The sequence below is a fragment of the Notechis scutatus genome, chromosome 5 (assembly GCF_049901735.1).
Source record: "Notechis scutatus isolate UNSWTSFEM ecotype Mainland chromosome 5, rNotScu1.2, whole genome shotgun sequence".
Lineage (NCBI taxonomy): Eukaryota > Metazoa > Chordata > Lepidosauria > Squamata > Elapidae > Notechis > Notechis scutatus.
The window spans coordinates 90,817,015-90,842,162 of NC_142013.1; the positions used below are offsets into that span (position 1 = coordinate 90,817,015).

The 25,148-nt window shown below is 41.0% G+C and overlaps 1 protein-coding gene across 1 annotated transcript in view; it reads right to left on the reverse strand.

Moving 5' to 3' along the window:
- STK24 (serine/threonine kinase 24) overlaps window positions 1-20,489 on the reverse strand; it is a 35,077-nt gene extending 14,588 nt beyond the window's left edge. The window contains exons 1-5 of the mRNA XM_026668915.2: window positions 19,937-20,489; window positions 11,720-11,950; window positions 1,885-1,941; window positions 1,152-1,260; window positions 902-1,059 (exon numbers count right to left, since the gene is read on the reverse strand). Coding sequence (XP_026524700.1) covers window positions 902-1,059; window positions 1,152-1,260; window positions 1,885-1,941; window positions 11,720-11,950; window positions 19,937-19,981 — 600 coding nt within the window. The 5' untranslated portion in view covers window positions 19,982-20,489. The remainder of the gene's footprint in view (window positions 1-901; window positions 1,060-1,151; window positions 1,261-1,884; window positions 1,942-11,719; window positions 11,951-19,936) is intronic.
- Window positions 20,490-25,148: the final 4,659 nt, after the last annotated feature.

A 25,148-nucleotide genomic window follows, 5' to 3' on the forward strand; every position in this document is an offset into this window, starting at 1 on the left:
GCCACAAAATAATTTTTGTCGACAGTCGCCTATCGGGTGATGTAAAAGCTGCATTATTTTAGCTGGTGCAAAAAGTAGCAGTTAACAAGAAAGGAGAATATTTGTAACTCAAGGGTTGAAATGAGGGGTCCCTGGTGCTCTCCGAACTTGTTTTCTTGCAGATGTTTCATTATCCTAACTAGGTAACATCGTTGGTGCTCTGATGATATTACCTAGTTAGGATAATGAAATGTCTGCAAGAAAACAAGCAAGCTCCAAAAACACTAAGGACTCCTCAGTAGCAGTTAAACAATAACCAAAGAAATCTGTTTATTTTCATTTCAAATTTTAAACCATCATCAAGCCTTTATTCATGTCATCCATCCTTCTGAAGAGCCTGCCTACACCTTCCACTGTTATTATTCACAAGAGCACCTAGCAACCTATTCAAAATGAAGAATTTTAAGATATTAGGGATGGTTCTCATGAGACACCAAGTAAAATCAACAGAGATGCTAGGAAAGAAGGGAGCCCTGCAGCAATGTTTTACATACTTTCTCCATTTTTAATCATGGTCTTTATTCCAAATAAAAATGGAATCTACAGGCCTCTTCTGTAAAGATCATCTACTGTTCTCTTACATGGACCAGCTCTCAAACTCCTATAATTTTCTGCCACTCGGGTTAAGTTTCTAAAGTATTCTGGAATGTGACTGTAATTAGAATGCAAACACATGGAAAATACACATCTTTTCCAGCATTCCCATATCATTCCACATGTGGAAATTACAATTAGAAACCAGGGAATGGCCATAAAAATTCCCACAGATGAGTTACCAAATGTACACTTGCACATCTCACAGTGCAAAATACGTTTCTCTCTGAGCGATGCCTGAAAATATTAAGTAGCACATGAATCTTACCTTTGAATCATAAGCGGATTGCTTTATTACTTCTGGTGCCATCCAAAATGGCGTGCCCACAAATGTATTTCTCTTTATTTGTGTATCAGTTAATTGTCCAGCTACACCAAAGTCTGCTAGCTTGACTTCCCCTTGTTCTGAGAGGAGCACATTAGCAGCTAGAAAATAGTGTAGAAGAAATTTGTTATTGGAAAAATTAAGCTTACATTGTTAAAATGCTAGCAGAGCCCCAATAGGTGTTTTTTTTTACCTTTAATATCTCTATGAATTTTCTTTTCTGAATGCAAATAATCCAGTCCTTTCAGAATCTCTCTTAATATTGTAGCAATCTGGATTTCATCAAGCGAACCTGGTTCTAACTAGAAAAAAATACATTGTTCTCAGGACAAAAGGCCAAAAAATTAACGACCAATAATCAATAATAATAATAATAACACTGAACTCCAATAAAGTACATTTTTATTTACTCTAATTTTATTTATACTTGTTATATAATGCTCAACAATTCTGTCAGGTCCAGAAATATCAACCGACACAAAGTCACCCAGAAGCATTCTTGGCTGAGAATGTACTTGGAATTTAGGTCCTTCAGATTTAACATGTTAATCCCTCAAATATTTATTTTTGGGGATAGCAAACACACAAGTTTCTACGAGACCCATCCATGAATAGTTGCAAGGTATGGTTTGGAGATGAAAGACCTATCCATCTGCACTTTTGATTAGAAATATAAAAGCTGTAATTGGACACCCATAAGCTTTAAATGCACTTTCAAATACGTTTCCAATATTATTCAACCAAGATTTTTTTCAGCAATGCATATAAAATTCTTCCTTGCTAACATGAATAATTAAAAATTGTGACGTTTACAGTTCAGTGGCCGTAGATGTATTTTTATGATGTATGTAAGACATAAAAGCTGCAAGACAATATTTAAAAATTCAGATGAATTATAGAAATCGTAATAAAAACTGGTTACTTACAAGGTCAAGGGCAGATCCACCACCAAGGTATTCCATTATTATCCATAATTTTGTGTCCTGTTAATGTATACAAAATGACATTCAAATAATGAAAAAACTAATGTCATCATAATTTTAAGTATTTAGTACATTATGCCTGCTTCTTATTGTGTCTGTACTTAAGTTAAAGAAAGCACATAGCGAATGACAAAATAAGTATGATTTGCCACTATAAATAATGGCTTATTTGTCATTGTAAAATAAATACATGGATATACCAGTTACAGGTAGTCTTCAACATATGACCACAGCTGCGATTGGAGCTTCCATTGTTAACCAAAATGGATGTTAATTGAGTTGTGCCTGATTTCACAATCATTTTTGTCATGGTTCAGCACAGGGGTGTCAAAAACAAGGTCCGTGATATGGTCAGATCCGGCCCGCGGGCCGCCTGGCCCTTTCTACCCAATGAAAAGAGGAAATATCAGGCCAGCATGGCTTCAGTCCAGTCTACCCAGTGCAAAGAGGAAACATGCCAGTAGTTTGGGGAGTGGCATCAAGCTGGCCACGCCCAGCCAGTCAGCTACACCCACCCAGTCGGCCACACCCACCCAATCTCGATGCGGCCCTCAATGAAATTGGGTTTCACACCCCTTCTTCAGCGTGATTGTTTAGCGAAGCACGTGGTCAATCATATCCAGCTTCTACCATTGATTTTGCTTTTTTGGAAGCGAACTGGGAAGACTGCAAGTGACAATCAGTGACCTTGGGATCCTGCAACCATCATAAAATCCATGCCACATAACAAAGGCCTGAATTTTGATCATAAGGCTGTGAAGGTCAGTCAGTAAGTGCAAGGACCAGTCAAAAGTAACAATTTTCACTGCCGCAATAATTTTGTATAAGCCTAGCAGGTCTTATACAATTAAAGGTAAAATTTGGAACTTATAAAAAAATAATTTTGAGTTATTAAAAGGAGTTTTACTGTATAACAGAAGCAACTAAAAGAAAACTGGATTTCAAAAGCACAGAAATTTTTACCTTCTGCCAAACAGTTTTAGTTGCAAGTCCTAATTTAAGAGATGAGATGCAACCACACTTTGGACTGAAAATGCCCTTGAAACTGCTTTTTTAAAGAACGTGTATTTTAAGCAACAAAGAAGCCTTGGTGTGAAAAAGCAAGCTGCCCTGTCATCTCATTCTTTGGCCTTGGCCCTTCACTTGCCAGAATGCCTTTGGTCTCAGATCAGGACAGACCAGCAGGAGGCCAGGCAGACAAAGGAGGAAAGGAACCAGGCAGGGTGGAGAAAGGGCAAGACACTTCAGGGAAGGGATAAGCTGACTGAGTCACCTTAAGGCGGAGGAACCTATGGATGGGCATGAACATGTTTCATTTCTGCAAATCTGTATTTTTGATAAGATGAGAGAGTTTAGGTTGAGCCATATGCTACCAGTAAGCATGCACCAGGGCAGTGGTGGCTAACCTTTTTGGGCTCCTGTGCCAAAAATTGTGCGCACACCAACGCACACACACTCACGTGCCAGCACCCAGAATGCAATGTGCACCCCCCCTCCCCACGCCCCCTGTGCATGCGCGCACAATCCCCTTCCCTTATCTGCACTGTGCCTCACAGCTGATTTTTCGGCTGGTTTGAGGCCTTTTTCAGCCTCCCAGAGGCTTGGAAAAAGCCTCTGCAAGGCTTTTTAGGCCGAATTATAGGCCCATTTCGTCACTTCCGGTATTACAGGGCCTATAATTTGGCCTGAAAAAACTTGCCAAAAAAGGCCTCAAACCAACTGAAAAAAATCAGCTGTGAGGCACGCGCAAACGCAGTGAGGTAAGTTTGCCTGCGGCTCACATGCCAGCACAAATGCCTCTGCATGACACTTGTGGCACGTGTGCCATAGGTTCGCCATCATGGCACTAGGGCAAGGGTGTCAAATTCAATTTCATTGAGGGCTGCATCAGGTTTGTGTTTGACCTGCGGGGGGTTTCTGTGGCCAGTGTGGGCATGGCCAGCTTGACGACACTTGTGCTAGGGTGCCTGTGCCGGCCCAAGAGCTCTGCCAGTGAAAACTAGCTCCTGGGCTCCATTTTTGGCTGTGATGGTCTCCTGCAACCCTCTGCCAGCCAAAAAGGAGCTTGGGAGGGCCGCATGAAACCCTCGCAAGCTTCGGTTTTGGCTGCAACAACCTCCTTCAACCCTCTGCCAGAGAAAACGGAGCTGCATGTGACCCTCCCGAGCTCTGTTTCCGCTGGCAGATGCCCTGCGGGCCGGTCCTTCGTTGTTTCCAGGGCAGCCCCGTGGGCCAAATCTAAGTATCCCAAAGGCCGCATCCAGCCTGCAGGCCTTGAGTTGACATCCTTGCACTAGGGGAACACAAACTGTGTGGAGTCTCTTACATTATTTGAGGAAAATCATTTATCGTTTTTTTAACAGCAGTATAGAAAAAGGATGCAACCTACTCAGCAACTGCATTGCTTTATTTATCTACAAAACAGCCATTCATTGGACTACTTGTTACAATAAAAAAATGGTATTCCTTAGAAATGACTCTATGGTTGGGTTTCAAAGTTGAAAAATTCAATGAAATGCCACTTATTCTGCAAATGGTAAAGTGGAATTATGCCATTAAAATATGTGCAGGCTAATATAAAGCAAATAAGAAACTGGAAGGGATCCAAATCAATACAAAGCTGTAATAAACTATCATTCCAATGCCAAGAGATCAAGTAATTCTTGCTTATTTTCTTAGAGCATTTATATGAGTGAAGACTGTTCAGAGTTCTTGCATTGCTAGAGGTTTAGTATAATTTAAAGGAAAAAAGCAAATTATCTTTAGAGCCTGTTGACTATGGCTCCAGAAAAACAGGAGGGAAGACCTAGGAGACGGACTTATTCTGACTATTTCCTTCCCCTTCATCTATATGTACTATAACATCTCTCTCACAGGATTTTACTCTATCCATCTAATGAAGAGGACATGAACCACAAAATTAGATGCCCCAAGACTCCTTGTTTTGTTTTTATTGAAAGGATCTAAACCCATACAAGAAATGAGTCCAGTTTTTCAGAGAGAAAATTATTTGAGAAAAACTACTGAACCTAAGAACTGAGACCATGGCAATACACTGCCTAAACCCACTTGAATTTTTAAGATCAGGTGTTTTGGTTTTTTTTGCTATTGTATTGTTTTACAAAAATCTCTAGATCTTTAGTAATTTGACAATACAAAAACTCATTGGCTAAGGTCATGGTTAATTCTGGGTTTTGTTTTGTTTTTTTGACATTACAACTGGAAAGCCTTACATAGATTTAGTTGTCCCTCTACTCTCACTTCAGCTTTCTCGATTTTTACAATCTGAATCAGGAAGGTAATGTTTTTTCTCTCTGTTCTTCTGCATAGCTAAATCACTGATCTGGAAATTCTCGCCAATCTACAGCAATTGGCCAAAAATATACCAGTACAATTCAAATTTATTTTAGCCTGTTCTGCACTAAAGAACATGTCCAACAAACTTTAATTGAATTCTTTCAAATTGACTTAGTCCATTAAGCTGTAGCTAAAAGCAGCCTAAGGACACTTACACATCTCAGTTCAAGGGCATTCAGTACCAAAATTAAAAGTAGCCACAGTGCTGGACAGAATTCTTTTTCTTCAAGGTGACATTTGTAATGACTGAAAATGTCTGCATACTCAATTCACTAAATAAAGGGGAAAAGTCGTGATACGTCATGTGATGACGTGCCACTGCAAGTTTGATATCCCTGCCCTAGAGATTCAGATACTCATGATCCTATTAGCCTTTCACAAGGCATGAAAGACCTGGAAGTTTTCCTCATTTTTTGGATCAAGAATTCTGTTGTAACTGATGTAGGTTTTTTTATGAACAGGGACACTGTTCATCCTTGGGCACTGGGCTTATGGTTTTCCAGTTTTTAAATCTTGTATTTGAGGCATCTGTGTGAGATGGGCAGTCATATAAATAAATAATAATCTGCACGCAATCCTAAAATCTCTTCTCCAGTCTCCAAAACACAGCTTCCTAGAGCATACTCCACATTTTAAAGTTAGGAGGGGGTTCACCCATTTTTTTTTAAAAAAAGAGGACCTGCACTGCAGTTCTTAGAAACAGTGCAATAAACACATTTGGCTGTGTGGTTGTGCGCTTCCACAACAAAGGATGTGTGGCAAAACTTTTTTGAGTAACACAGCTACCAAAGTAAAGATTTCATAGGAATTTAATATTTGGCTTCCCCTAGAACAACTTTAGTATTAGCATTAGATATATGCATATATGTGTGTGTGAGTATCACATACATACACTTTTACCTTAATCTCTATTCTCAATTTATGAATTTTTTTGACTGAGGGCAATACTGGAACCTTTCATGTAACATTTTTACAAAAACAAAATGCAGATTTCATTAAGAAATATTCTGGATTACAAAAAGTGGGTTTGTGTTTCGAAAGCAGGAACTGTTTCTCGTAATAATAAACTCAAAATAGAATCTTAAAAATCCACAGAAATGTAAGCATCTGCAGAGGAGAGCCTGTTTTGCCAGAAGAACAAGTAAAGCCTGTGTTTGTTCAGTTGCTGTTGAAGCTGCAATGAGGTCAAACAGAGCAGGAAAAAAGGGAACAGCAAAAGCATTTATGAGATCTTCTCAGTTCTGATAAGGTGATTCAGCAGGACATCAAGAATCAATGCCAAATGCGAAAGCTGTTTTCCTTCAAATCCAAGTGCCAGTATTGTCCTTTAATAACTTGATATGAAAAACCTCTTTTTCTTTATAACTGAATTAAGTTTGCCAATAATTGTGCAGTAACTTTAAACTTTAAAAAGGTTTGGAAACTTAAAAAGCTTATATATGTTTGATTATTTTACCTAACAATACCCTTGAGAAAGCTTTAATCTTTATTATTATTTAAACCCCGAGTAACATGATAATCAGTTGCCCTCAGATTATTGGTATCTCTTTGAAGGGTAATATAGATCAACTTCCAATTTATCTTCTGAATGCTAATCCTTAGTGCTAGCTATATAAAATATCCTTGCAAGAAAAGTCTGTCATATTTAGTTTTCCACTCAGCCACAAGGGAAAATGCACATCTTAACAAACAATGAAGAATATATTTGGCAGAACAAGTTCTAAGATAATTTACAGTTGAGAGACTAAAAAGGAAGCTGTAACACAAATAGCTTCAATGTGATAGGAAAGTAATATCCATGTGAATGTTTATTAGTAAAACCAGTCAATTTGTTAAACTGGATTCTTAGTCAAACTTTGAATTTTATCTACATTATTACTGCATACAAACCACTACAAAAGAGCTGATCTGTCTAAACAACGTATTTTTACATTTCTGTATTTTTCTACATTATAGTAAAATCTAATATACAGATAGGGAGCTGTAGACTTAAAAATTATAGTCTTTATGCATGAATCATATCATACAATTTTTGCTTCTTTTTTTTAAGGATTTCATGATTTGTGATTTTACTTCTGGCTTCTCCATTGACTTGTTAGAAGCTGGTTGTGAAGTGCACAAATAGCAATCAAACTACTCCAAGACCCTGAAGCAGTCATAAATGTGAGGCAGGGTGGGATTCAAACCGTTTGGTTTGGTGGGCATGGGTTGGTGGGTGCGCTTTGCGCGCATGCACACATTTTGCACAGATGCAGAGGAGTTTGCGCAGGTGCAGAGGCGTTCTACCTCACCGTTTGCAAGCCTGCACTCTCCCAGTCGCTTCAGCAGCTGCCGCGCAGCACTCTACTATGCTGTGCAAAGCAGCTGCATTTCAAAAACAGAGGATAAAGGTGAGTATGGGAGCCCGGGCATGCGGGCGGGTGGGTCAAACAGCAGACCGAAACCTCATTGCAGCGAACCGGTTCGGTGGCAGCTGCTCTTCAGAGCTACCGGTTCTATAGAACCGGGCCGAACCAGTGGCATCCCACCCCTGATATGAGGACTGATTGCAAAAAGTACTTTTTCAGTACTATCATAACTTCCAACCATCACTAAACAGAGTAGTCATTAAGCGAGGTATACCTATAATAGAATCCTACTAAATCTAATAAATTTGGAAAGTATCTACTGTACTTCCAACTGGAATATAATCAGCCATATATCCACAGAAAAGAAAAGAAAGAAAAAAGGAAAATAAGCAGAAACAAACTATGTCATAATGAAGAAATTTGTCACAGTTCAACTATTTCAGGGGTGTCAAACTCAAGGTCCACGGGCCAAATCCGGCCTGCAGGATGCTTAGGTCTGGCCCATGGGGCTGCCCTGGAAAGTGTGAAGGATTGGTGCACGGTGCCTCTGCCAGCAAAAACGACCACACCTACCCTGGCTATGTGCCCCCAGATCCCCCAAGGTCAAACACAACCCTGATGCAGCCCACAATGAAATCGAGTTTGACACCCCTGAACATGTGTGTGTGTGTGTGTGTATTTGTTTTCTGAGGTTTTCACGGGTATTTGTATGTGGATCTTTGGTTATTCGGGTTTTCTCCCACGTAAAATTGGAAGTATCTAGGCGACGTTTCGATGAAGTCTCATTCATCATCTTCAGGCTTGTGTCTTCGGCTTTGTGCTTCTTGGAGTAATGTGAGCTTGCAGCTGCTTCTTCCTTTTAACTGCTAGTGGGGGTGTGACTTGGTTGGGTGGGGGCTTGACTGTGTTCTGATTGGGTGGGGGTGTGTTCTCATTGGTTGGGGGTTTGGCTGTGTTCTGATAGCACAAAGCCGAAGACACAAGCCTGAAGATAATGAATGAGACTTCATCGAAACGTCGCCTAGATACTTCCAATTTTACACGGGAGAAAACCTGAATAACCAAAGATCCATCTATATATATATGTAGGTCTAGGTGTGTTCGGGTCTTTTCCCGTGTAAGATTAAGAGTATCTTGGCAACGTTTCGGCGAGGTCCCACTCGCCATCCTCAGGCTAGTACTTTCGGCTGGTGCTTGCACTGGCACAAAGCCAAAAGCACCAGCCTGAGGATGGCGAGTGGGACCTCGCTGAAACGTCGTTAAGATACTCTTAATCTTACACGGAAAAGACCCGAACACACCTAGACCTACATACACACACACACACACACACACACACACACGTGTGTGTGTGTGTGTGTGTGTGTGTGTGTGTCACTACAGATGTAGAATCTAGGGACTGTGGCGATAACCTCTTCTTATATCCTTTATTATAAGTCTTCCATAAAGAGTCAGTTCTTTATTTATATATATATATATTCATTCTTTCTTAAGTTTTCGCAGGTACTTATATATATGGTATTCAGCTTTGTTCGGTATTTTCCCACGTCATTGTAGTTGTGCTTTTAAAGTTGTAGCAACGTTTGGCAGAATCTCATCTGCCATCATCAGGCTTCTGTATTGTGTTCATCTGAACACAATACAGAAGCCTGATGATGTCAGATGAGATTCTGCCAAACGTTGCTACAACTTTAAAAGCACAACTACGACGTGGGAAAATACCCGAACAAAGCTGAATACCATACATGTAAGTACCTGCGAAAACTTAAGAAAGAATGAATATATATATATATAAATAAAGAAATGACTCTTTATGGAAGACTTATAATAAAGGATATAAGAAGAGGTTATCGCCACAGTCCCTAGATTCGACATCTGTAGTGACAGCATAAGCCATTCACTTCACTCTGAACTATCTATCGTTATGCATCACCCGCACAATTGTCCTTCCAAAGCAACCAAGAGTTTCAAATACTTTTATTCTGCAAGCTATCTTACATTCCCAATATAGTTCTTTCTATAAGCTTTCAGATATATGATCCATTTGACTTTGGTAAGCCACGGTTTTGTGCCAACTGGATTCTGAGAATATTTTATTTAGCATATTATCTTCTGTAAATTATATTTCTAAAAGGTTTGTGGATATTTTGAAGATTGCTTATTCTGCCTATTTTTTCCCAAGTCTCTCAGTGCACATTTAACAGCACAAGGCAGTTTGACATTTTAGCACCACCTTCTGGGGAAATAGAAGAATGAAACAGAAATAATGATCCATTTCTAAAGTCTCATTTGAAGGACAACTATACTGCTGACATATGTTTGATACTGTTTGAGGAAAGCCATGAAATCCCATTGTACCTTGTTGGATTAATGCAAAAGAAAAACTGTCTGAACCCAGGAATTCCTAGTCACTATGGTGGTAGGGAAAGCAACAATGATTCAGCACCTAGCCCTTCCATGCTATTAATCATGCTGATCCACTTCCTAGACTTAGTTTAAATAGATTCTTAGACTACACAGTATTAGTATACTACAGGTGCAAAACAAAAATCAAATAGCAACTGAAATACCCTTGCGCACTGACATGATTCTCCAAAACAGACCTAGTGACCTTGAAGAATTTTTATCTAATTCTACAAGCTGAGAACATTTCGTTCTCCAAACTACAAAACTACCTCATGCACTGTTTCTTTTAATACCAAACTTGGCATCTCTGCAGAATTTCTACGGGAAAATGCAGCGGCTTTTCCAATGTATACCAAGTTCTATTTCTACTCTCATAGGCCCCCAAATGTTCATGGCAAGATCTTAAAGATTGAAGTATAAAACCTGGATACACACAATATGCACACTTTTAGCAACTGAGAATTACCTATGGTAACTCTGCCGCAGCTACTATCTCTAGACATACACAAAAAGAACCACACCAAGATCATGGCACATGTCACATGAGCCCTACAGGAATTTCCAGGATCTAGAAACCAACTCTTAGACTTCTGACCACATATCTGAAAAGCCCACCATGGTCCATTCCTATTCATTCCTTAAGTGTTAGACTAGGTATCATTTAAAATTTATTGGAACAAGAATTACATGGAGTTTCTGCTTTACTCCTTCATTAACCACTTATTATTTATTTAATTTATATCCACCTTAACTATCTTAGTCAGGATAGACAATTTAAAAATATCGACCTAAGTAAAATCTCATAAAAGCAGTTACAATCAGCTATTCCCTTACTTCGATGAACAAGAGCTAAGCTGGCTAGGAAGACTTTTATTAAGCACAGTGATATTTGGTACTGAGAACATCTCCTAAGAGAAGTACATCCCATAGTAAGAAGCAAGATAAGGGGAAAACCTCTTGGGTACCCATCAAACAAGCTAGCAAAACTTTTAAGAGAGTCTTTTTGGCTGATCTTAATGTCAAGAAAACTTCAGCAGTGAGGGAGATAGCTTCTGAAATTGTCATATCATAAGCTTTTAAAACACAAAACCAAATCTTCTGAGGCTTCCCAAGCTAAGGAAACCTTCCGTGTTGGTGAAGGGTATTGCAAATGAAAAGAGACAAGAAATGAGAATTGTGGAAAAGGACTTCCCCAGCTGCGGATATGATGAAGGAACAACCTGCAAAATGAGTCAGGACTATCTTGCATTCTGGATGCTTTCCAAATGACAACTCCCAAGATTCTTCATAAGAAAACTAGTAATTAAAAGGTTAAATTATCACTGACATTGTATTTATTCATGAAAAAGTTATGTGTGGGGATATATTACTCCCCATAATATACACATACATATGTATATGTTTATATACATATGCATGTATATAAACGTATATACACCTTCTCTAAATATTCTGACTTTATAAGAACATATGTATTTCAATATTATGTTGATCAGTTTTCAGCATGTATTGGTATCTCTACATAAATAAACAGAAAGGTCTTACAGAATGAATGAACATTTCATTTTCTCTAGGCTTCAAAATGTCAGGTGCCTTCATTTCATTATAGATGTTTTACAAATACTCCAATTCATAAAATATAGGCACATTGCGAAGAACAGACTCACCTTTAAATAAGACCCATAATATTTGGTGACATATGGACTGTCACACTGACTGAGAACTGTTATTTCTTGCTGTATATCTTCTATTTCATCTTCAGCTTCTTCAAGATCAATAATTTTTATAGCCACAACTTTTTGTGTTCGATTGTCAATGCCTTTAAAAACTTCACCAAATGAACCTTTGCCAATCTTCTCCAGTTTTGTAAAGAGTTCTTCTGGATCTGCCTTCAAATTCTGGAAGAAATATTTCAATGAACACAATAAATAAAACGGAAGTTACTGAATTCTTGATCCTTCCACTTAATATGGAAGAAATTCCAGAGACAAGAAATAGAAAGGATTCAAAACAATAGATGAAAAATAAAGCAGAAATTTAAAAAATTAGATTTGCTTTTTAAAAATTATAGGATCATTATATTTGGGGGTTTGCAAAACTGAAGGACTTGAGTAAACAACCAGGATGTTGGTTAAAAACAAAAGAAAACTGGAAAGGGAAGTGGGGGTAAAGGTAAAGAGAAGGCAAGGATATATGATCTTCTCTTTTGGCCATTATCTCTGCAATTACTTTGAAGATTAATCTTTACACACTATTTATTGAACATTTGCCATCTATCTCATCAATTTAAAATTCGACCTACAAACATGATAGTATAATTTAACTTCCTGTTTTCAATAAGCACTAAAATTACAACAAAAATGCAGTCTCAGACTGTGGAGTCTAATATTAAATATACTAGTGCTGTAATCAGTCTTTTTATTATAAACAAAAGGGAGCAGATTGATCACAGCCAAGTATAACTTAAACATTACACAAAATTAACACCATTATTGAAGTTCCATTATTACTTAAGATTAAAACACCACATATATTTGGATGGGTTACAAATCTTCATAGATAACAGCCATAAATTGAAATAGTGGGAACGGATGAGGAAGGCAGCTCAAGGAAAAATAACAAGCAAACGTCACACTGGAATAGTCTGCTATTGTGACTTCCACATAAGTGATCCACATCATAAACTACTGGAAGATGTATTTTAATTAGTCTGTTTTTGTTTTCAATATTTTTGCATAGGCATAGAATGAATATATTTGATTTTTAATAATAATAAAAAGTACCGAAGCAGTTCAACTCTAGCTTAGTTTAGCTGATGTTAAGAAAATCTAAGCAGGATCGAGACACCATGAAGTTCCTATGGTTTCGATGGTGAAGCTATATAAAAAAAGCATTTCCTGAAAGTAGTAATGGTAAACCATTATTGTCAAAATAACAACTTGATCATACTCATGAAATCAGCAACAGTCAGTTCACACACCAGAAAGTCTTTTCGTTCTGTGCCATGAACCTTTTGGAGAAAAGTCTGGAGAAACCTACCAATTTCTTCTCAGGAAAATGTATTTAAATGCATAGATCTACGCAGCATTACAAATGAAACTTATTATGACCCTCATGGAAAATATGTTATATAATAATAGTATATGTATTTCATTATAGTAATAAAGCAACACCATAATGATTCTAGACAGTTTTTAGTTAGATGTATTGATGTTAATGAACATTTTTGGAGGTTAGAGTTCATAAATTCCTTTTTCTTGCATACATTATTGAAGGGAAAGTTATGTTTCAGTTAGTTTAGTCAAAATGGTTTAATCCATCTTTTTTCTACTCACATACAGAGAAAACACTGAAACTTAAGAAATCCATGTTTGCATCACACACTCTGCAATTACAGGTAGTCTTTGACTTACAACCGTTCGTTTAATGAGCATTCAAAGTTACAAGGGCACTAAAAACAGTGACTTACAATTAATTATGCACAGCGCAAACCATAGTTGGCCAATTAGCACCTGCTTAGGGAGGCGGGCAATTTTATTTTCTGCATAAAGGTAGTCCCCAACTTACAACCACAAATGGGACTGGAATTTGCATCCCTAAGCCATGTGGTCATAAAGCAAGATGTCATGTGACTTAGAAACCACAATCCCAGCACTCCTTATTAACCAAGAATTGTAGATCATTAGGCAAATACCCATCCTTATCCAACATACTTTGAGCATGATTTCTCCCGGTCCCAAATCTCAGTCATGTGTTGCTTCTAATTTCCTCCACCTGCCTACCTCCCTGCTTCCTACATGTGCCCCTCCTAACCCTGGTCAAGCAACCTGGCAAAAATAAGAATCCAGCCAATGGGGAAAGCTGGAAGTAATTTCACCCAGTGGAAAAGAACAGAAGGTTGGCTCCACGTAGGAAGTGTGAGCCCAACCCTATGCCAACCCCGAGCATTTTCCCATTGAGTGAAACCACTTCAGGCCTTACCCCACAGATCTGGCATGCTTATTTGCACCATGCTGCTGGGCCAGGCTGGGGAGACACATGTAGGAAATGTTTGCCAGAGATGCTGGAGCACCAGGGTTAGCACGGTGGTCCCAGGTCCAAAAAAAAAGAGATAGCAAAGGCAATGAGGCAAGGTCAAAAGTCGGTGTGGGGAACTGGGGAAGGAGGCATCTGGGTGAATGGATGCTTGATGGTGCTTCCTGGGTACCAAAGCTTGGTGCTAATTGGGGCAGGCTGGGCTGGTCATGACTTGCAGGGGCTGCTGTGGCTTTGCACTATGCTGTGACTCAAGATCTTCCTGCAGCCCTAAAGCCACAGGGTTCTGTGACTGCTTGAAGGCAGGGTGTAGGGTGCAGGCTAGCCGAAAGGGCAAAAATGGGGAGGGGATGGGGGAGAGCTGAAGGGCCCCTGTAGATACAAGTGCAAGTGGGCTGCCAAGCACCCAAGTTTTGATCACATGACTGAAGACACTGCAACAGAAACTGATCACAAGTCTATTTTTTTTCCAGCACCATAGTAACTTTCAACAGTGACTGAACAAACAGTTGTAAGTCAAGGATCACCAGTATTGCTAAAGGTCTACAACCCAGGCTGGAGGCATCATGCATAGGATGGAGAAAGAGTAAGTCATCTCTCAGCCCCTAAACCCTCTTAAACACCATCATTAGTACATCAACTCAGTACAGGTAGTCCTTGAGTTACAACAGTTCATTTAGTGACCGTTCAAAGTTACAACAGAATTTTAAAAAGGGACTTATTATTATTTTTCACACTTAAAGACTGTTGCAGCATCCCCATGGTCCCATGATCAAAATTTGGATGCCTGGCAACTGGTTCATATTTATGTTGGTTGTAGCATCCTGGGATCATGGGATCAGCTTTTGCAACCTTCTGACAAGCAAAGTGATGGGGAATCCAGATTCGCTTAACAACCACTAATTTAAATTCAATGGTTCACTTAACCATGATGGCAAGAAAAGTTGTAAAATGGGACAAAACTCCCGTAACAAATGATTTGCTTAGCAACATAAATGTTGGGCCCAATTACGGTCGTAACTCGAGGTCTATCTGTACAGTCAGACGCACGGCTCCACTTTGTGGTTATTTCTAAGCTCATTTCTTTGGAGAATAAAGGTCTACTTAAACATAAGCATCAGTTCAGGTTTAGACAACAATTTGTCTCACAGAATGTGGAGAAGAATGTTGGGAATTCATCCTGAGAGCCAAAGATTTTTCCAATTTGTCTTAATCTGTGTTAGATTAAACACTGAAGCAGGCGATAAGGAAGCAAAGTGCAACTGAGAATGGAAAACTGATAAAGCATGAAGATGATATTGAAATTGTGACTCTGAACAGTAATTTATAACCATACTGCATGAAAGACTATTAACAGGATATAAAATTCCATGTTCAGTAGGTTTTTTGGTGCTAATCCTAATACTGTATATACAGAAAAATCCAACATGCCAAATGTAAAAATATAATGCTTTGATTGAGTTGACCATCTATACGTGTGTATGTGTGTGTGTAGGTAGGACATGATGATGATGATGATGATGATGATGGTAATGATGTTGGATATATCTAAATCCCAACTTTCCTCTGTCATAGATTTCAAGGTTAATATGTAGGCAGAACCAGGCCCACATAGTTTCAGCAAAGTTCCTGTATTTTTAACTTGCTCTTTCATTAATCCTATTTAAAAGTAAATCCTATTTAAAAATATTAAGAGCCCAAATTAATTAAGCAGCAACCATGCACTGGAAAGTCCTGAGCAAGTGAACAGTTTGTTTCCTTTCCTCAAGACAACTGGAACACAAAATGATTCACCTCAATCTGACAAAATGATGTTGAAAGTAACGCACAGAAAATCAGTTAGGTATACCCTATATTCCCCTTCATTTCATGACATGATGATTCTAGGCACAAGAGCTACACAGAGCATTCCCAGAATACTTTAAAATAAAACAAGGATCCCTCTCTTTGGAGCATTAAATTAGCTACATCTTTTGCAAAGCTCACCTATCCTTAACCATTTCAATGTCTGTGTGCACAAGCAACACTTCTTGGTAGTTCTCAGTGAAACCGTTGCCTGCAAATGCCCACAGAGGCAACTGGGGACAAGTAACAATACATTTAAAGATTAGTGCTGTAATAAAATAACCAGATGCATTTTCTTTGGACAGGCAAGTCTTTTTACGAGTAGTAGTGACTTTTTACATTTCAGCTTTACCTAGAAGTGCACAGAATCCTAGGGATGTGTGGCTGAAATAGCGATAAAAATGTGTGTGTGTGTGTATGTATGTGTGTGTGTGTGTGTGTGTACACATACATACACACACACATACATACACACAAAACACACAAAGATACATGATCATCCCAGAGAGGAGGTAAATGAGTAAAAAAGATGCAGATTTGCCTATCACACTGATTTCGCCCCTTCTGTGCTTCCCAAATTGTAAGAAATTACGCTGTGAAAAGTCACTTACGTGCCACTAAAATGAAGCTGGAAAGTTAATCACAGTCTATCTCCATTGTGTGCTTTATTGTACTGACTGTGGACTTGTTTTAACTATATGGGTTGGCTTCACTGCGAGCCTCTAAAGTATGTAATTTTGATAAATAAGCAAACAGTGCTGCCTTAACCAGTTTGATGTCCCTTCCAGGTATGCTCAGCTAAAGTTTCTATCATCCTCAGGCAGCATGGCTAATACTAGTAATTAGGACAGGAACTGCATTACAACACACCTGGAAAACATTTGGGAATGACTACATAGCAAATTATTTCAGATGAACAATAGGGAATCTTTTCCAAAGGTTTAAAATGTAAGGATTTTCCCCCTTTAATTTAACTAACACAAAAAGACATGTAGGCTAGGAAGTTTTGAAGAACTGACAGTTTCAATTTAAGATATTCAAAAAGCCTTGTTAAAAATAAAATGCAGGTAGTCCTCAACTTACAATCATTTGTTTAGTGACTGTCTGAAGTTGCAACGACACCAAAACAAGAGACTTACCATTTTTTAAAATTATGGCCACTGCAGCATCCTGCATGTGGTCATGTGATCAAAATTCAGACACTTGGCAACTAAGTCACATTGTTAATGGTTGCAGTAGCCAGGGGTAATGTGACCTTTTGCAACCGTCTGACAAAGTTAATGGGGAAGCCAGATTCACTTAACAACTATGTTACTAAGTTAATAACTGCAGTGATTCATTTCACAACTGTGGCAAGAAATATCATAAAACAGGGCAAAACTCACTTTACACTTCTCTTGCTTAGCAACCAAACTTTTGGGCTCAACTGTGGTCATAAGTCGAGAATTACCTGCATATAATTTATCTGCAAAAAACTAGGACAATAAATTAAAAATCTAAAAAGACTAGTATATGAAGATATTATGGAATAATATCAAAAACTCTTGAGGAATGATTCAGAAGAACGGAGATATAAAGTGCTATTTACACAATTAGGCTGTGCAGGGTTGAAGGCTAACAAGTATATGTGATTTTCTGTTACAACTTGATTGATCAATTGGATACTTGATTGATCCAATGGGAACAAGGCGGTTAAGTAATCTTCTCCCCATTTAAAAAAGCTTATTTAAATATAGATAGCTGTTCTTGGATAACATCATACTGTATTTGTCAATGTTTTAAATCCCTTTTGATGGTTTGCTGGGATAAACTATGAATTACATTTTTATAAAGTAAAAATGTTCTATGTTTACCATTTATAATTGAACACCGGGAAGTCCAACCAGGATAAATCTCACTTTCACCAACAATTATACTTATATTTCAAATCACGTAAACTACAGTGAATTCACACACAAATCTGACACTGCCCAAGAGGCTCCTGGAGACTTTTGTACTATGATCCTGGACCCATCACCGTAGTGGACTTTTACCTGCCAAAAGACAGCTTACCTGCCAGGTAAGTGCAAAGTAAGTAGGCATAGTGTATTTTGGACTAATTTAATTAGTACTTCTCAGATTCCTTCTCCACTTTAAAACAAAATTCCTTTGTTTTGCTCCCACTTTTGTGCTTAGCTTGATTTGCATTGTTCACAATGCTGCAAGAGGTATATGATATAACTGATATGTATATATCAGATATACACAACCCTTGTTGATCGGAGCCCTCCTGTACAGGAGGCAGCACAGAATGAGAAATAACCAGAAGATGGGAGAAAACAGAAAACATGGAATCTTTATAACTTCTACTTCTTAGTCAAACACTGATAGGATGTAACTTCAGCGTCCAATTAATGTCTTTTAAAAAGATGAAGAAGGTGACCTTTGAAAGGAACTATGAAAAAAAATCAATGATCTGAGCAGAAGATCTGGACATACAGCAATCTTGAGGCCAGAGAGAAATTGGGTAATATTCTGGGCGCTATACAGAGTCTGTTAATTGAGGAAAAACTCAGTATCTTTGGTTCAAAATTCTCCTCCCACTTCTATTTTTTGATCTACGGGGTACAAGGTGAGGATTGTCTTCCTATACAACCACATTTCAGAGTTCTGGAATTCACAGGACCTCCTAAAGTGCACATGCCATTGAGGATCTGAGTTATCAGGCCCAGCAAGTCCTAGAATTCAAAATAAAAAGATACAATACCCTGGAAGTCCACTACATAGGTTTTTTTTCCCCTAGCTACAGCTTCTCTATTGCCATTCAACCTCTCAAATATATATGCACAGTCCAAATACCACTTGTAAAACATAGCCATTGAAGTAGAAGAGCCTGAAAGGATCCTTTTCATTAGTGATTTTCCTTAACATGTAAATTTTAAACTCCCTACCCACCCCCAAGGATTACCTCAGGAATGCCATCCCAATGCTGCCTCCCCACATCTTGATTTTGTTGACCAACATTAATCAAAAGAGCAAGTGAAGATATAAAGCATTTAAAAGAGGGAGAGAGTGTGTCTGTGGGGAAGGGGGGAATAGGAGGAGAGAAAGAAAGAGTGAGTGGGGAGGGAGGGAGGGAGAGAGAGAGAGAGAAAGGGAGAGAGGGAGAGTGAAGGGGAGGGTGGGAAGGATGGGGGAAAGGAAGGAGAATAGGGGGGAGAGAAAGAGAGAGTGGGGGAAGGAAGGAGAGAAAGAGGGAGAGAGAAAGAAAAGGACAGGGTGGGAAGGGAGAGAGAATGGGGAGAGAGAAAGAGATGGTGGAAGGAAGGAGAGGGAGAAAGAAAGAAAAGGAGAGGGTGGGAAGGACGGGGAGAAGAGAGGGGGAGGGAAAGGGGGAGAATGGGGGGAGAGAACGAGTGTGTGGGGGAGGGAGAGAAAAGAGGGAGGGAGGGAGGGAGAGATGGATCCCCAAATAACATCTGCGGTGTCCTCCACAAGTCAGCTCCAAATGAGAAGCTGGGCACGTACACCAGGGAGCAGCGCAGGACGCCCTGAAGGTCAACCCCCTCCCTTCTTCCAGCAGATCCAGAGGGGTCCGCAAAGGTGGTCTGGGGTTGGTTGCTTGGTTTTTGCCGGCCCCACTTACCCCGGGAAACTCAGTGGGCAGGAGAGGCGGCGAGCGGGGCGCTCTCCTCACCCTCCCTCGTTGCCAGGGGCGCAGATGGAAGAGTGGCTGCACCAGCAGCCCCCGCCTGCCCCCTTCCCGTCGCCCCCCTCCCCGCACGTGCCTCTCCCCGACCGCCTCTTTCCCCCCCGCCTGATGCCGGCGCCCCGGCAGGGGCTGACACCCGCCGGGCGAGGAACCTCGTGCCAGCCCCCGACCAGATAGCCGCAGCGGACTCTTCCCCCCACACACACAACCCCTCCCTCCCGGACCCCAGAGCAGCTTCAAGCCCAAGCAGGGAAAGCGAGGGAGAAGGGAAGAGAAGGCCGGTGGGGTGGGGGGAAGCGGGCTGCTTGCTCACCTGCATCCCCGGCAGGCCAGGCTGCTGGACAGGGGAGTGAGCCATGATGACGGAAGCGGCAGAAGCAGCGCTGCTCTTCTTCCTCCTCCTCCTCCTCCTCTCCTCGAGGCCCCCCTCCCACTAGCTCCGGGCAGGACCCGAAGGATTCACATCAGCCTCCGCTCCGTACAGCGATCCTCCGGCCCCCAACCCCCCCCTCGCCCCCCACACACACACCCCAAAAAGAACCAGGGACCGAGGACGGAAGGAACGTGAGAGAGGAGGCTGCCTGGTTGGTTGGCTGCCTGGCTGCGTGCGCGCGCGCACAACAGCCGGGTTGGGGAAAGGAGGCGGGGCCAGCGAGGCTCCGCCTCCTGGCGGACGGGGGGTGGCACGCCGCGCCTGGGGGGGGGGGGAAAGCGCAAGCGGGAGGAGGGAAGAGGAGGAGGAGGAGGGCAGCGCGAGGGGTTTTCCGGGTCTTCCTGCTCCCCCGCACACCGCCACCCGCTCACCTGCGGCCTGGGAGGGCTTTTATTTATTATTATTAATTATTATTATTATTAATTATTATTATTATTATTATTATTATTATTATTATTATTATTATTATTAATTATTATTATTAATTATTATTAATTATTATTATTATTATTAATCATCATCATCATCATCATCATCATTATTTTTCGAACATGGTGGAAGCGTCGGAGGGGGAGGCTCGCTCCTCTTCTGGTCTGCGGGAGGCCCTAATCCAGCCGTGTCAAAGGAGGCAGCAGTGCGGGGGCATCGTTAACGCTCTTGATTCCCAGCCACGTGTGGAAAAAAAGAGCCAAGGGCCCTTTGCGAAAGGAGCCGCTTTGCCCTGTCTCGTCCCAGGGAGCTTCCTTGTACGCCCGCTAGTCCTTTCCCGGGAGGGTCTCCCGAGTCCCTAACGGGCATCCTTGGCCAAGGTCAGCTCCGGGGCTTTCGCTCCCGCCGCGGAGGAGATTGCAAAAGGGAAGCTCCCCGCGATCTCTGCGAGAGCCGCCCGGACAGGCTTTGCCCTCTTAATGCGGGCAATGGCTCCGTCCTCCTCCCGAGTCCTGCCTGCCCCCTTGCTGCTGACCCCCGGCCGGAGGAAGGCGGAGCGAGCGCCCTTGAACGGCCGCGAGCTGGAAGGAAGGAGGAGGAGGGCTGGGCCGCTTCCTGCTCTCCTCCTGCCGCCTTTGCCGCAGTGGGCGACCTTGGCCGACTCCCGCCTCAGCTGCAGATCCAGCCCGAACGGGCACCTGCGCCTGGCCCGGGGCGCCCAACTCGGGGCAGGTGCAGGCGAGGTGGAAAAAAATTTTTTTTAAAAAAAAACCAGATTATTTCTTTTGCCTGAAATCCCTGAAGGGATGTATTAGGCAGCTTTTTCTCCCCAAGGGCTGTGGCCTTTCCTGTTCGACCAGTTGACAAAAATAAGCTGCCTCAGTGCCGAATATATTCTTTTTTTTTTTCCTTTTTAATTGACCAAATTCGAGATCCGTTCACCCACTAATTGGGATGCAAGGGTCAGATTAATTTGGCTTTCTAAAGTGTGAGGTACAGGTAGTCCTTGGCTTAGGACCACAATTGAGCCCGAGATTTCTGTCATAAAGTGAAACATTAAGTGGATTTTGCTCCGTTTTACAACCTTTCTTGCTCCAGTTGTTAAGTGAATCGCTGCAGTTGTTAAATGAATCTGCCTTCCGCGTTGGCTTTGCTTCTCATAAGGTCACAAAAGGAGATCATGTCACCCCAGGACGCTGCAACCATCATAAATATGAGTCAGTTGCTAAGTGTCTGCATTTTCATCACATGATCTCAAGGACGTTGCAATGGTCGTATGAAAAGTCATAAGTCACTTTTTTCAATGCCATTATAACTTTGAACCGTCATTAAATGAACTATTGTGAGTTGCGATGTACCTATATGTTACTGCAGTCCCTTTCTCAAATAACCTGTGATAGTTAACTTCTGACGTGTTTGTATTTTTTTGCTCTTTAAAATACAAACAAAAATTTCCAGTTTGCTCTCTTTTTTACTTCATAGCAGAATTAGATGGATAGAGAAGTCCAATTTCCAGGTTGCCTTGGGATAAAGGGAAGATCCTGAAATAAGCTAAATTCACTGTTAAGCACCTCAGTTTTGTTTGGATCTGTCTTCATTATTAAGTACGTGATTTATCCTGTTTGAGAAAGTTTTTATTGTAAAAAAAATGAAAGAAATCTAGGGTGCTGGAAAATCAAGGGTGAAGCCCCTCAAAGCAATTAATTCAGGCTGCGTGGGAACACAAGGCTGCCCTGCCCACATGGCCCGCGGGAACCCACCCCGCCCACTCCTTACCTGGCAAACTTGCCTGCTAAATTGCTATTTTTCCTTTTTTTTTTTTCCCTGACCATCAGCTGTTCTGCTTTGCCGGGAGGTTTAGATTAGCTAGAAAGCAGGAAATTTCTTGCTTTCTAGCTAATCTTTAGATATTCGGCTCTGCTTTTAAGCAGAGCCAAACCTCCCTTAGGACTGAAGGCTCTATTCTATTATTCTATTATTCAGTGCAGACTCAGATAGCCGATGGCGGAAACACAGATCTCTAAGTGAATCTGATTCTGTGAGCAACTCAATCTGCCTGCCTGCTTTGCCTAATTTTGGGTAAAAGTTGCTTTTTTTTAATAAAAAATTCAATATTTACATACAAGGTGTGCTGTGAGTTAATTTTGTGAGTGCAAGCAAATTTTATGTGACAGATTCAGGTAGCTGATGGCAGAAAGATTGCTGAATCTGATCCTGTGAGCAACTCAATTTGCCTGCCTGCTTTGCCTGATTTTGGGTATTTTTAACCGGTTGTTAAGAAATTTGAATCCCACCCCTGCCTCTATGTGTTTGTGTGTGTATATGAGAGAGAGAAAAAAGTTAGATCATTTCTCTCTCTCTCTCTCCCCCTCTCTCTCTCCCACCAACATCAGCAAGCCAACGTCAGTCAAAATTCATATTAGTGGTCCCTGGGATTTAAAATTATGAGTTTGGTGGTGCCTGAGGTCCAAAAGGTTGGCCACCTCTGATCTATTGGATCGTTGTTTCAGAGATATTCCTTTACCAAAGTTCCCCAACTTTGTAGCCCAGGTAGATAAAGGGGATGGTTCCACATGAATGGTGAACAAGCACATTGTGCAGCTCCATTTGCATGAGTGGCGGGCACATGCGCCCACATGCGCCCGCAAATAGAGCACGGGCACACACACACTCTGCTCATGCTAGTGTGCACTCATCCACTAATTCCATGGCCCGGTTCCAAACAGCTCAAGGCCTGGTAGTGGACTGTGGCCCAGAGGTTGGAGACCCCGGCCTTACCAGAGTCCTCAATTCCTTCAACAATGACAAAGCTAATGTACTGGAGAACACTCAAATCTCAAAAATTCAGGGGCATACTCAGAGATGAATCTGCCTTGAAAGTAGCCCACAGCGAACAGTATAGCTTAGTGAAACGTCATGAGTTGGCCACAGAAAATGTTTTATAAGATTTGCCAAAGTTCAATTCCAGGGAGAGTCATGGGTTTTGGATTTTGGATCCTTTCTATAAGTTTAGCCCATTTGAGACCTTCGTTGAAAAGGTTTCACCCTGTGATGCATCGGTTTGCCCAGTTAAAGATTACAGATAAGAGTTTTAGCAGTAAATATCGCATTTCCCCAAAAATAAGACCCTGTTTTTTTATTTATAAAAAGGCACCAGGTCTTATTTTGGGAGAGATGTCATCCACTGACTAACCTCACTTGTGTGCGTTGCCCCCAGCCTCTTTTTTTGCTGTCAGAGGCCTTCAGGAATTACTACTGCGGCCGGCAAGGCTTTCCTAAAGGCCTCTGCAGCCGATAACAGAGCTCTGGATCGATCTGGAGCTTTGTGATCAGCTATAGAGGCGTTCAGGAAAGCCTTGCCAGCCTTGCTGGCTGCAGAAGAAATGGGCCGGCAAGGCAGGTGTCGGGGTATGCGAGGCCTGGCTACAACTGTCCAAAGGTAAACAGTAGGGCAACTCCATCCCGCCACATCCCCACCCTAGCTTAATTTTTACCCGTGCATTCTGGAGTGGGTAAGATCTTAAATTAGGGCTTATTTTGGGGGGTAGGGCTTATATTGGGCGCATATGTAAAAATCAAGCTAGCACTTACTTTCAGGGTAGGTTGTATTTTTGGTGAAACAAGGTAGATGATGTGCCATCAAGTCATTGTCACTTCTTAGCAACCACATATATAGACTTCCTCCATGGCAATCTGATCCTAGCATGGTCTTTCAGGCTTTTTAATGGGGCACCCATCACTCTTGTAAACCGAGTCCATCTACCTACCCTATTGCTTGTTGTCCTCTTCTACTTTTTCCAGCTTTCCCATCATTACAGCCTTTTCAAGAGATCTAGATCTTCTCCTAAATTGTCCAAGTGCAATCATTTGAGCTTGAATATAGAATAGACTTGGAGAAATATAAGAACAGAGTATAAGATTTAAAACAAACAGAAAAAGACACCTGAGGTTCCAAGGATTAGAAACTACATAATCCAACAATTCGATAAAGTAGTGGAATCAATTAAAATCAGGGTACTTCTTGAATTCTTCTGAACTACTCATTCATTGCCTGTTGAGGACTATATAGAAACTTTTTGGACCTATCTCCAGCCATTTGAAAATACTACTAACCGTACTGGGCACTAGCCACGATACATACCTACTGCAAAATCACTAATCCTCTGCTTCTCTGGCAGAAGAAAATATTTTTCTTTCACCCTATTCCATAAATGGATTACAGAAGGTCATCCTAGGTTGTGTAGATGCCCTGGATGCCTGTCCTATAGTCCAACTTGAGAAAAGACTGCTTTGTGTGTTAATTAAAAGACAAAAACGAAGATTGACAGTGTATCAGCTGACTGATCCACTCACCAAGAATGAAGCAAAGCCTTTCTTCCATCTGCAGCATTGTGTAATGGTGCTCCCTGATTGCTCAGGATAATTCTAAACATGTTTGAGGTCCCTGAGTGGTGAGGACAAAGTGGAGAAAGGCATGCATTGAGTTTAAAGGGCCTTTGAGATACTTTGCAAATGAGCAGATAATGATGTGGTGGAGCTGGGTATATATATTTAATTAGACAGAAAAGGGTGAAGGAGGGATGAGTAGACCTGGAAAAGAGAGAATATCCACTAGCTGGGACATACATTTATAAAGCCATCCCCAAGTTGTTTAGAACAGTGG